Consider the following 12831-nt stretch of genomic DNA (forward strand, 5'->3'; position numbering starts at 1 on the left):
ATCCCAGGGCGCAACGTTCATGGCGTTTTTGATGATGGATGACCAATGACCTCGTCACGGACACTACACAGTCGCGCGTTACCAAACAAGCATTATCCGAGCATCACTTCATCCTTGATAAAGCTAGCTGCAATGATAGCAAAACTCTTGGGATGAGGTTCCTAATGAACACAGCTTACACGAGGAAGCTTCGAACAACTACCCATGGTTCTCTAGAAATCATGGAGCTTACAGGATTTCGGGTCTAACTACCTTACTTGATCAGAAATAATTTACTTGACAAAATCCTGGATGAATCAGTAAGTAAAATCAGTACAGTACAGGTATTATGTAGAAAAATGTATACAAATTTTTAATGAATTATTTTTAATAGACATCCATATACCTAAAACTGTGTCAAAATTGGATATTAGTTCAGAAATTCTTGTGAATGAAATAACTTTTTCTTGAAAAATAATATAAATTCACAATAACTGTATTTGCAAGGTTGCACAAAGTTACCTTCTGGGAAAATTGAAAAGAAAAATTTTAAAGAATAGATGTAGGAATGGAATGAGTGTGGCCCTGAAGGAATGTGAAGAGTGTTTGGGCTTGGAACAAAAGTGACTGACTGCAAAGAATGTTTATGATAAAGTCCACAGTGATTGCCAGTAGTTCCACAGTGATTGAAGTACCTGGCCCACAGAGATTGCCAGACCTTGGGAAAGGTTATGATTAAGAAAGAAAGCCTGAGTATGAAAGAGGACAGAATGAATGCTTAAAAGTAAGGGTGCAAGGGCGTGAGAGGATAGTGTGCAAAGAGAGTTTTGGAAGGGTAGTCCATCAGTATCAATCTATCAGTTTCAGTTTAGAGTGTCAGTTTATCAAAGTCAATTGTAAGAGTCAGTTTTAAGAAAGATCAGGAAAGTGTGCCTATAACAAATCTCTCTTGTTTCATAGCCAGCCCCTGTGGTAATGGTTAACATAGATTTTAATATATATGTATTGATATAACAAAGGAGCAATGTCTGTAAGTTTAAGTTTATTATATAACTATTAATTTTTTAATTAGTATTCAATACTATTACAGTTTCATTATCATATACCATATAAATAAAGTATTTTCATGTTCTTTCAATTTTCATTTGCACATTTTGCAGTATTTTTGTTACAAACAAATTCTTATTTCTTAATTAGTAACATAAACGTTATAAACAATATTATTCCACATAAGGCTCATATCAATCGACGAAACCTAATTTCATTAATATTTTCAAAATGCTCTCACATTCCTGAAAAAGTAACAAAATTATTTTACTATAAACTAAAAATACACGTTATAAAGAGTGTTAATTGTTAATGTCGAATGTCAAATGTTTATAAGTATCAAGAGTGTCAATTTATCGCGAAAACTCAATTAAAAATGGCCACGAACGAAATGGTCCTCTCATCGTAACTTATTTACACCCTATTATTCCTTTTCAAGTTTGTTTCTGTTTCATTCTCGTATTACACGACGAAAATTCTCTATGGTTATGGTTAACATAGATTTTGAATATATATCTGTTGATATAATAAAGGAGCGATGTCTGTAAGAAAGGGACGAGTGGGACAAGTGTGCATGGGATGTCAATATCTAATGGATTCAGGTTATCGTGATAAATGAGTATGCGTGTAATGATCGAGGTGTTGTGTGAATTGTGTATGTCATGTAATGTATGAAAGCAGAAAGAACAAACCAGAGAGATTGGGCATAAGTCAGTTGTAATTGAGTCGTAATAGTGAAAATGGGTGTGAGCGTGTGATTGCGAGAAATTAATTAGATTTCTACTTAATATTTGTGTTTGATCATTTTTTGTAATTAAATAAAGAATTGTTCTTATTGTTATTGATGTTTCATCCAACATTAATATGGCCATCGTCATTCGAGGGTTAACCGCTAAAAATATCCTTCATTATTTTCTAAAGAAATGCAATTTTACTTAGTCTTGGACACAATTATAATTCTATTTAAAACGGAATAAATGAAATAAAATTTTCTCAACAGCCATTTTAATATAACACTTACACGTATTTAAAGAACACAGCATAAGATTGTATTATAAAATCCTTAACAACCAAGAATCAAATAAATCAAACTACTTCGATCCAGTCTCATACTATTTATCCTATGAAACAGCTGGAGAAGTGTATATTGAAAAGGAAAAGAGAGAAACGAAGAAATTTGTTTAGAAGGAACAGCAATTTGCAAGTTCCTTATTCGTACATTGTTAGCATAGCCTTGAAGAACGGAGAATCGATGGGGGAAAGAAATTAATTTCTTAAGAAACTTTAGAGGAGTCTGTTTGTGTAATGTTTTACACAGCGGGATATTAAAGTCAACGTACAATGTTTAATTAGAGCTGGAGAAGCGGCCGCAGCCGCAGCCGCCTCGGAGCTCTGAGGAGCTGGAGGATCTGCACAAGCTGCTGCACTTCCCCGAGGAGGTGGCGCTCAGGTTGACGGAGACCGAATACCAGCTGTTCTACCAGGTACCACCGCAAGAGTACCTAAGGCACGTGGCACAAGATCAGAACGCGCAGAAACCACCTGCCAGGCCACCCCCGTCGCCGAGTCGCAGCTATTGCAATCCCAGCACCACCAACAGCTCGACCCAGACCGAGGAAGAGTCTAACTGGCCTGTTCCCAACCTCTTTTCTTCCGTTCAAACACTCATCAACCGTTTTAATGAGGTAATTTTCTTAAAAATCTCTTCACGAGCACGAGTAAAGTGTACGGCTAGGATTAAGTAAACAATAGTTGTAAATTAACCAGTAGATCTAGTCCACGATTTGGTAGAATATTTATGAGAATAGCATTGAAATTTTCTTACAGACAATTAGGATATTTGCTTCTGATAATAGGTAATTAATCTTTTTGTTAATGTTGATTTTGATCGCTAGTCAGAAGCTTAGGTTTGTTTAGGTATCTTAATTTAATTATTGTTATTACCAGAAATTGAATAATTGAAAATGATTACATTATAGTTATTATATCAATTTTTATTAGATTATTATATATTTTTTATTTTATTATTTTATTACTTTGCTATTAATTTTATTATATCAAGTTACTGTAATTTGTCTGTATTACGTAATGTTCAATTAAAGTTTGACGATTAGGATAAGGTCTACTGCGATAGGTCTTTTAACGCCATCTACCCTTCAAGTATCGGATAACCTCAATTTCAAAAACATTCTAATCTTCGCTAATTTCGTCCGCTTTAAAGACCAGCAGTTTTACACTATATACCCTGTATAACACTTTAATTTCCAACATCAAATAAACATCTGTTTTATAATTTCTATTTTGAGTAATCATATTCTAATTTTAATTTTTCGAGCGTTACAGTTCATTATTAAATATTTAATCTATAATACCAATTTTAAAAAGCATCACAAATATTTAGTACTAGAATAATACTTAAAAGTTTGAATTCACTGATATCACATTACTTTAATATTCTATTCTATTCTTTAGTCAACACTATTTGATCTCATAACCTTGAAATATTGTGTCTCCTTATGAAAAAGGAAAGATATATTTGATTGCTTTTTCTTACTTTAACCTGAACTTTATATCTGAAATTAAAAAATTCTTATAAATGAGTTATTTGGTTCCATTATACTAACAAAATATCAGAGTGTGGTAAATTAGCCATAAGTGCATAGAATAAAATGTTAAACACAAGTGCACGTAACTTCCCAGTTATATGTCACTCTAGATGGCTAACAAAGTCCAAACCACGTCCTGTAACCCAAGTTCTAAATCTCTACACCGTGATTCTCTTTAGATCTCGTAAATTCGTCATGCTATTTAGCTCCGCCATGGTACAATTCCGCACTCTGCCACCAGGCGGCGCAGCGTACCGTGAAAGAATATGGTGGCTAACAAAAGGAATGCGAATTTAACTGCTCATAAATAACATAATATGAACATCTTTCTTGACAAAGTCACAACATAGAACATTCGTATTTTTCTTATTAGCTAAAAGTCTTGCACCTGCAAATAGAATCACATAGGATAGGGACCAAGTAAAATAGAGTAACATAAAGCAATACAGCATTGTCCTAGACATGAAATAGAAGAGTTGCTTAAGATTAATATTAGATAATAATAAATAGCTAGATAATTAAAAATGATTAATCTTATAGATAAAAAAGTACCTATGATATAAATAAATACGTAGACACGTACTTAGATATTAGATTAATAAATATTGGATAAATTAAGATATAAACAATAGGCATATAACAGGCACGATATTAGATAGAAGACAAAAATTTTGATAATGTAATTGACTCTATTACTATACCAAAGAAAGGTTATTCAAAATTGAGATTTTGTAATTTTGTAAATTTTGTAAGCATCCTGCTGATTGTACAAAATACTCATTTTGTACATATCTTTTAATTATTTATTATTGAATAAATATTAAATTATTTTAAATTATTATTGAATATTATTTAATATATTTTATATATAATTATTTTATGATTCTGTTCAATTATGTACATTTTTATTTCGTGGCAATTTTATTATGTACATATAGAGAATTATTTGTATTTACATTCTTGGATAATCCTATTAAATGTATTCGCGATAGGTAATAAATCTTGCTTCTTTCCGTGATTTATGTTTCTGATCTTTTCAACAACTTGCTTCATCATTGGAATTCTAAACTCGTAGGTAAGCTCATGGGTCACCCACGCGATTACAAGCGGCGCAACGATAGAAGAAAGGCAGGCAGTATTGTCCTGCCTCCTACGAGTAGCTCAGACCTGTTGGAATACCGGAAACTTTAACTCAGCCATGGAAATTATTGTCGGTCTCAAGTAAGTTCTTATGCCTCTTGTCCCCATTTCTATGTTCCTATTCTCTCAGTTGCTGCATCTACGTGCAATTAATTAAATTGTTTTAGTATCGCATGAAGCATTCATTATTCATATTTGAATTAAAAATTGAAAATTGAATTTCCTATACATGGAAATAAAACGAGGAAACGAAATAATCGAAGTATGATGTCAGAATTGTAATTTCATTTCTTCTTCATATGGTTAATTTCTGAAACCGATGTCGCAAATTTGTTGAGTAGGATATTTGGAAATTTAGACTATAATAATTTGAAAATAAAATTAAAATGAATTTAAAAATAAGCAAAAGAATTTTGTAACAATTTACTGTTAAAAAACAATTTCTTTGTTATTTACATTGATATTTATATACTTCATTATGCTCTATACACGTATATACAAATAAATTTTGGATAAAATTAGAATAGCGGAGGTTCATTGTTATAAATTGTTAAATTTTCAATATTATCCCATAGCAAACTTTAGTAAAGAATTAATATGAATTTTGAAAATACCTTTAATTATATTCTATAATTTCTAATTAAATAGATAATGTAACAAGAATGAGGAGAATTTGATCTTAGGTGCAAATTATTTTTAGTAACTTTTTAGTAACTTTCTAATTACTGCACTGCAATGACTGTATAAGATTGGTCCATTTCTAGTAACATTTTAGTAATTAATTCTAGTAACTTTACTCTAATAGCTTTGTGAAAATAATTCATTTCTTATAAGATTTTAGTAATTATTTCTTACTTAATTAAATAGACATTGTAGCAAGAATGAGAAGAATTTTATCTTAGGTGCAAATTATATCCAGTAACTTTCTAATTACTGCACTGCAGTAACTGTATAAGATTGGTCCGTTTCTAGTAACATTTTAGTAATTAATTCTGGTAACTTTACTCTAATAGCTGTGTAAAATTAATCCATTTCTAGTAAGATTTTAGTAATTATTTCTAGTAACTTTACTCTAATAGCTCTATAAAATTGATCCAAGAGTCAAGACACGTTCTGGCTCGATGATCCTTCGAATCGATTAATCTAGGTCTATTGAAATAATAGCATCCCGAATACTCCCTTTAATCCATGGTCTTAGTTACGCAAGCAAAACGCTGTTCCAACGTGTTAAGTGTTAATCAATGTTCCAGCAAAAAGCTGCTTAGATTCAGAATTTGCTAAATTTGTCAGTCTACCTTTGTTTTATTATCTTTTTCAATTCAATTAAATAGTAATAATTTAAAAACTTTTTAATCTTTCATTAACCTTTATTAAAATTTTTGCAAAATTTTGTGTATATTAATTTTTTATACTAATTTCTAGATTAATATTGGGAACATTAATATTGTCAATTATAAAAGTTACGTTATCATTAATTAGTAATAGTGGCAGGTCAAAAATTTAAAATGTTATTTTTCAAATTTATTCAGTATAATTTTTAATTATTGACCTGCCACTATTATTGATTAATTATATGTTGTAAATTAGTTTTACATAATCAGAGCCCTACATAATAATTGTATTATTATGTTTGTGTTATTGAGCTGAGTTTGTTGAAATGTTTACTAAATATACTGTGGAAGTATCATTAATTTTTAAGTAAAGGGGATCGTTTAGTGGGATTGTCGAGTTTAACGGAAATTAATTACAATAGGTCACTCGTGTTTTTACAAAATTAATTCGCTAATTTCTCGCGTGAGTAATTACTATGCAGTCCGTAATTAATTATCCTTGCATTCATCGTGCATACGGCAAACATGGATTACCAGGAACAAGTTTACTCTTAAGAGTATTGTCTGTCGTCCCATGTGCACAAAGAAACTCATTATCCGATTTACCTGAAACAATGAAGAAATGAAAAATAATTTTTCTTCCATCATAAGATAAAGTAGTAAATATAATAATAAAAAATAAAATTCGTTAATTGTATATTTTCAATAATGCAGTGGAAATATTTTATTAATTATAGATTTCCAATAATGTAACGAATTTATTGTTCCAATATTCCATACTTAATCAGAAAAAGTATAATTAACAAATATTAATTTGAAAATATAAAAATTAAATTTTATTATTGAAATTAATTAAAAAGTAACTAATTTCTTGGATAAAAGAAATATGGATTTTAAATAACTTCAATACGAAATGTCATTTGTGACAAAAACGTACTCAAATTGTAATTAATGATCGTCATGGTAAATCGAATAACTGTTGAACGTCTGTACTATATCTGCATTTCTGAAACATCTGTCTGCACTCATGAACGTTCTCTTATCGATATTATGTTTGATATCGTATATTTCTGCAAATTTCAAATAATTCGAAATAACGCACAGTTCCATCTCATAGGCCATCATATTTAAAAATACATCAGTAAAAGCTCACAAGAGATTATAAACTATTGCAAATATGATGAAATTCTCATTTTAGGAAATAATTCTGGAATAATCAAAAATATAAATTATGTAGACGATCATAAATATTCAGCGAAATATTCAAAGGAAAAAACAGAAAAATGTAGTGAATTATAAATATTCAGAAAAATACTAAAAATGTATAATTATAGCTTACATTGTTTTCCTTAAAAAGATAGACAATTATATTTTTGCCATTGTTCTCTTAAAAAAAAAATTTCTTATCTTTTTATTTTAAATAAATATGATTCAAACGTATCTAAAAATTAATAATAATAATGGAAGAAATATAATATTTGAACAAGAAAATTATTGTAAAAGATAGTCCTTTTAATAATCACACAAATCGTTCTGTTTTAAGAAAATATTTTTTATCTTTCTCGAAATTAATATAATTTTAATATTTATAAAAATGAAATGAGAAAGGGGAAGGAAAGAAAATGTTGCTTTAACAAAGAAATTATTATTATTAAGATTATTCTAATATTAATTTAAATTATTATGAAATCACTATTTAAAAAGAATTTTTTACGAAATAGATATTTCGTTTTTCGAGAATAAAAGACAGTTGGAAAAATCAAAATATATACTCTTATATAGATATACTCTTTAAAAAAAGCTCTGCGCTGGTTGTATCGCCAAATTTCCTCTTCACTGATTTCTTTAGATGTCAATTTTCTGCTCTTTTGTTTCTCTATGTTTGAAGACTTTCTGCACCCCCGTGCACTATCGCAAGTATATAATATGGTGTCCAGACTCGCGCAAATGTGAACGAATTTTCTCTCAATTTTCCTTTTCCGGTATTTCCTCGAATTCTATCTTTGTTCATTCCTACCATCGTTCCCCTTTTTCAAATTCCATTTAAAATCAACGATTTTCCACCGAAGGATGGATTTCATCTCGCGTCGGCAAAATTCGTGTCTAATAATATCGTACCACCACATGGAATATTTTCCTATTTTATTTAATATTTTATTCCAATATTTTCATTTTGTTAAATATTTCGTCGCGATGTTTTTATTTTATTAAGTATTCCGTTGCAATATTTTTATTTTATTGAATATTTCTTTGTGAAATTTTTATTATACTATATATTTTATTATTAATTGTATATTTAAGTATAAATTAATATTAAAAAAAAAAAATCGTATCCTATTAATTTGTATTTCTCAGTATAAATAAAGTTTGATAGAATATGATAAAATGCATTGAAGTAATTATAATAATTTATTGGCGTACATTGCCTTAAAATATATTTTTAGAGCACTGAGTAAAAGTACATTTTAGTCGGATTAGTACGATAATTAAAATTTATTATAATCTAGATCCTCGCTAAAGTGAGATAACCGAGATGATATAGCGAACAGTAATAAATCTGATATTTATCTGGAGAAATTCTTCGAGCATTTCAAAAATTTTAGAAGCACGTTTATTAATATGTTGTAGAATTACGAAACATTTAGAGTTTTCAAATAAAATTTAACTTCACTCACAATTTCCTAAATTCAATAATTATATCTACATTTAAATCATTGTTATTTATTATAATTCATAAAATAGACTGATAAATTAATATTTTTCCAACGATTATTTTCGATTAAATTTTGAAAGTACTATAATTTTATTTCCTACATATAGATATCACTGACTATATTACTCCAAAAGAAACGAAGAGGGCTTTATCATAAAAATATATTTTAAACCATTGGCAAGCTTCAGTCGTCTCGTTTTATGCAGAAACAGCATGGTACTGAAAATCTCGGTTTATTTTTGAGTACACACGAAATAGTATTCAACATGGCAGGTTATCTTTCCTTGCTCCTCCTCCAACGAGCAGTATTTCGCGGAAAGCAAATGTCTTGGAAAATTTCTCCACATGCTATGACATTTGCTTCTCCAATTCTGTAATACTGGACATATAATTTCAAAAGCCATTTCTTATTCCGCGAAATTTTAAAAATCTTCATATAAATGCAGCTTTATTTGTAAATATAAAATGATTAGGTTGAGACAATTTTTCTCAGACTTTTTAATGAAAGAATTAATTCGGTAATTCTACAAATAACTAATTAAAACTAATATTGACTAATTTTGAATTTTGACTATAAAATATATATATCGTTTTTAATATTAATTGGATTTGAGAGTGAACTATGAGTGAGATAGAAAGAAGAAGAGAGAGAAAAAACCAATTTCGGGTTTTGACTATAAAAAAAGGACACACACACTATATATAGACTGCTTTTAATGGTAATTAGATTTGAGAGTGAACTATAGGTGCGACAGAGACAGAGAGAACTAAACGAAAGTGATAAAAGAGACATCTGGTGTCAAAAGGAAGGAAGCTGTGTGCAAATATGGATGACGAAAAGACACGTCTGTCGAGTTCCTGATCTTATACAGCTTTACCATCTGCATTACATGTTAGTGTTGGATGAAATATCAATAACAATAAGAACAATTCTTTATTTAATTACAAAAAAATGATCAAACACAAATATTAAGTATAAATCTAATTAATTTCTCGCAATCACACGCTCACACCTATTTTCACTATTACGACTCAATTACAACTGACCTATGCCCAATCTCTCTGGTTTGTTCTTTCTGCTTTCATACGTTACATGACATACACAATTCACACAACACCTCGACCATTACACGCATACTCATTTATCACGATAACCTGAATCCATTAGATATTGGCATCCCATGCACACTTGTCCCACTCGTCCCTTTCTTACAGACATCGCTCCTTTATTATATCAACACATATATATTCAAAATCTATGTTAACCATAACCATAGAGAATTTTCGTCGTGTAATACGAGAATGAAACAGAAACAAACTTGAAAAGGAATAATAGGGTGTAAATAAGTTACGATGAGAGGACCATTTCGTTCGTGGCCATTTTTAATTGAGTTTTCGCGATAAATTGACACTCTTGATACTTATAAACATTTGACATTCGACATTAACAATTAACACTCTTTATAACGTGTATTTTTAGTTTATAGTAAAATAATTTTGTTACTTTTTGAGGAATGTGAGAGCATTTTGAAAATATTAATGAAATTAGGTTTCGTCGATTGATATGAGCCTTATGTGGAATAATATTGTTTATAACGTTTATGTTATTAATTAAGAAATAAGAATTTGTTTGTAACCAAAATACTGCAAAATGTGCAACTGCAAATGAAAATTGAAAGAATATGAAAATACTTTGTTTCTTATATGGTATATGATAATGAAACTGTAAGAGCATTGAATACTAATTAAAAAATTAATAGTTATACAGGATCTTATTTATCCAGTTATTACAAAGGTTGTTTAAATTTTTTCTCAATGTTTAAACTGTCTTTTAAAGAATTTCGTATTAAAATTGTTTATTAATTAATATAATAATAACAATTATTCTTTGCTCACGAGTATCATATAGAATATCATAATCATCACGAAATAAAAATTTTCAGTTCATTTATTTTTAATTATACACAATCAAATTGCTAAAATTTATTTCTGAAATATAGAAAATATATAATTGGAAATATATCATTTCGAGGTTATCTGGAAATTATAGTATACTAACAACAAATTCATAAAGACAAAAATAAGTATTGCTATATGAAGTAATAATTTATCTTTAAATAAAAACTTTTATGGAAAATTAATTTTTTGAGCATTTCCTTTTTCTTTTTACGTTTATTTAAAATATTCGTTGTCAAATCAAAAATACTTAAAAAATCATGCTACGTATTACATTACCATAAGAACACCCTGTATTAAGCATATAGCTATTAAAAAATTAATAGTTATATAATAAACTTAAATTTACAGACATCGTTCCTTTATTATATCAACACATGCACATTTTCAAACATAATTTACACTGGACATGCACAGATATTTATTGTCTAATTCTATCCCACGCAGGAGACAACGAAAAGACTTAGATATATTAGCTTCTTACCTTAAATGACCCTGAAGACTTCACGAGTTAACCTCGATTCTTGAGCACGGACAATAGTCCCATAATAGTTATCTGAAATAGGTCCATACCCCGTTGAATCATTAAGGCTGTTGCACACGATCTCAGCGACGGCTTCTCGCTGTCATTGAACGGTCCCTAGATCTTCTGGATCTCGCCAAGTTGGCCGAAGGAACAAGCTGCTGGAGAAATTGCTCCCTGATGGCTGCTTTAGAAAACGCGAATGGAAAAATAAACTAGTTTTTATTACCGAGCATTGTAAAACGAGCAACCTCCGCGACCACGAAGGAAAAAATAAGAGTGGTCGAGCACCGCTCCACACGCGGTCATCGTCCCGAATGGCCGTTCCCTTTACTTACGATTTACCTCGTGCTACGTGCTTCTGCTCAGTCGCACATCAGTTCGCCAACTATGCGATTAACCGAATAGTTTTACGAGCACCCGCGTGCCATACTAACCTATTGGCTAGTCGAGCTTGCAGGATGCATGGTGATATTCTCCAACACCAAACCTACCGCAGCATAAATAACCCTTTTCAGATATTTTATTAACAATTTTGCATTCGACGTTATCACTCTGGTCAGTTGACTTGTCGATTTTTCTTTTCATACGAGTATTAGCAATTTTTCTTTTCATACGAGTATTATCAATTTTTAAGTATCTTCGTTTGTTACATTTTATTTGAAGGTTTTCTTCTTTCATTTTTCCAGCTAGATTGGTTATTAGTCGTGGTAGGTTTAGCGTTAAACGCGACGTTAACGTTTGTAGGTTATGTTGGGTGGAGATGAATGTATTGAGTAAGAGGTTAGGTAGAGATTGGTTAACGATATATAAAAATTGGGAGTGCATTGGAGATTAATTCTTTCATTTTAATTCGAGAAATCGAAGTTTTGATAAAATCTTTTCAGATCTCACTGATTTCTATATTATATTATATTGTATTATTACTATACTGTATTATTTATTTTCTTTTTTAATCAATCAGTAAGAGGTTAGGTAGAGATTGGTTAACGATATATAAAAATTGGGAGTGGATTGAAGATTAATTCTTTCATTTCAATTTGAGAAATCGAAGTCTTGATAAAATCTTTTCAGATCTCACTGATTTCTATATTATATTATATTATCACTATACTATATTATTTATTTTCTTTTTTAATCAATCGAAATCTCGATGAAATTTATGCATGAATCTTGATTAACCATAGATAGGAAAATATGAGAAAAAATATGTAGTCCATATTTTTGTTCACGAACGACGTGTGAATCCTTTTCAGATTTTACTCATTTCTATATTATATTATATTGTATTATTATTATATTATATTATTTATTTTAGTTTTTATTCAATCGAAATATCGATGAAGTTTTTGCATGAATCTTGATTGATCGTAGTTAGAAAAATATGAGAAAAAATATTTAGTCTAAATCTTTAGATCTCACTGATTCTTATATTATATTATATTATATTATATACATAATATAATAGTATAATTATAGTATACTATATTATACGATATATTTTTATACTATTCTTATTATATTATTATTATTATT

General features: G+C 29.5%; 1 protein-coding gene and 1 long non-coding RNA gene across 3 annotated transcripts in view; both read left to right on the forward strand.

Annotated features, from left to right (window-relative positions):
• The window catches only part of LOC108545516 (uncharacterized), a 232606-nt gene extending 230157 nt beyond the window's left edge, over nucleotides 1-2449 (forward strand). For both annotated transcript variants that reach the window (XR_001890091.1, XR_001890092.1), the window contains one exon: nucleotides 2380-2449. This is a non-coding gene — a long non-coding RNA (uncharacterized LOC108545516). The remainder of the gene's footprint in view (nucleotides 1-2379) is intronic.
• Nucleotides 2450-4755: 2306 nt separating this feature from the next.
• The window catches only part of LOC108545515 (1-phosphatidylinositol 4,5-bisphosphate phosphodiesterase epsilon-1), a 107015-nt gene continuing 98939 nt past the window's right edge, over nucleotides 4756-12831 (forward strand). The window contains 1 exon segment of the mRNA XM_017897178.1: nucleotides 4756-4853. Within this exon segment, the coding sequence (XP_017752667.1) occupies nucleotides 4831-4853 (23 nt within the window). The 5' untranslated portion in view covers nucleotides 4756-4830.

The sequence above is a fragment of the Eufriesea mexicana genome, unplaced genomic scaffold (assembly GCF_001483705.2).
Source record: "Eufriesea mexicana isolate 0111107269 unplaced genomic scaffold, ASM148370v2 scaffold472, whole genome shotgun sequence".
Taxonomy (NCBI): domain Eukaryota; kingdom Metazoa; phylum Arthropoda; class Insecta; order Hymenoptera; family Apidae; genus Eufriesea; species Eufriesea mexicana.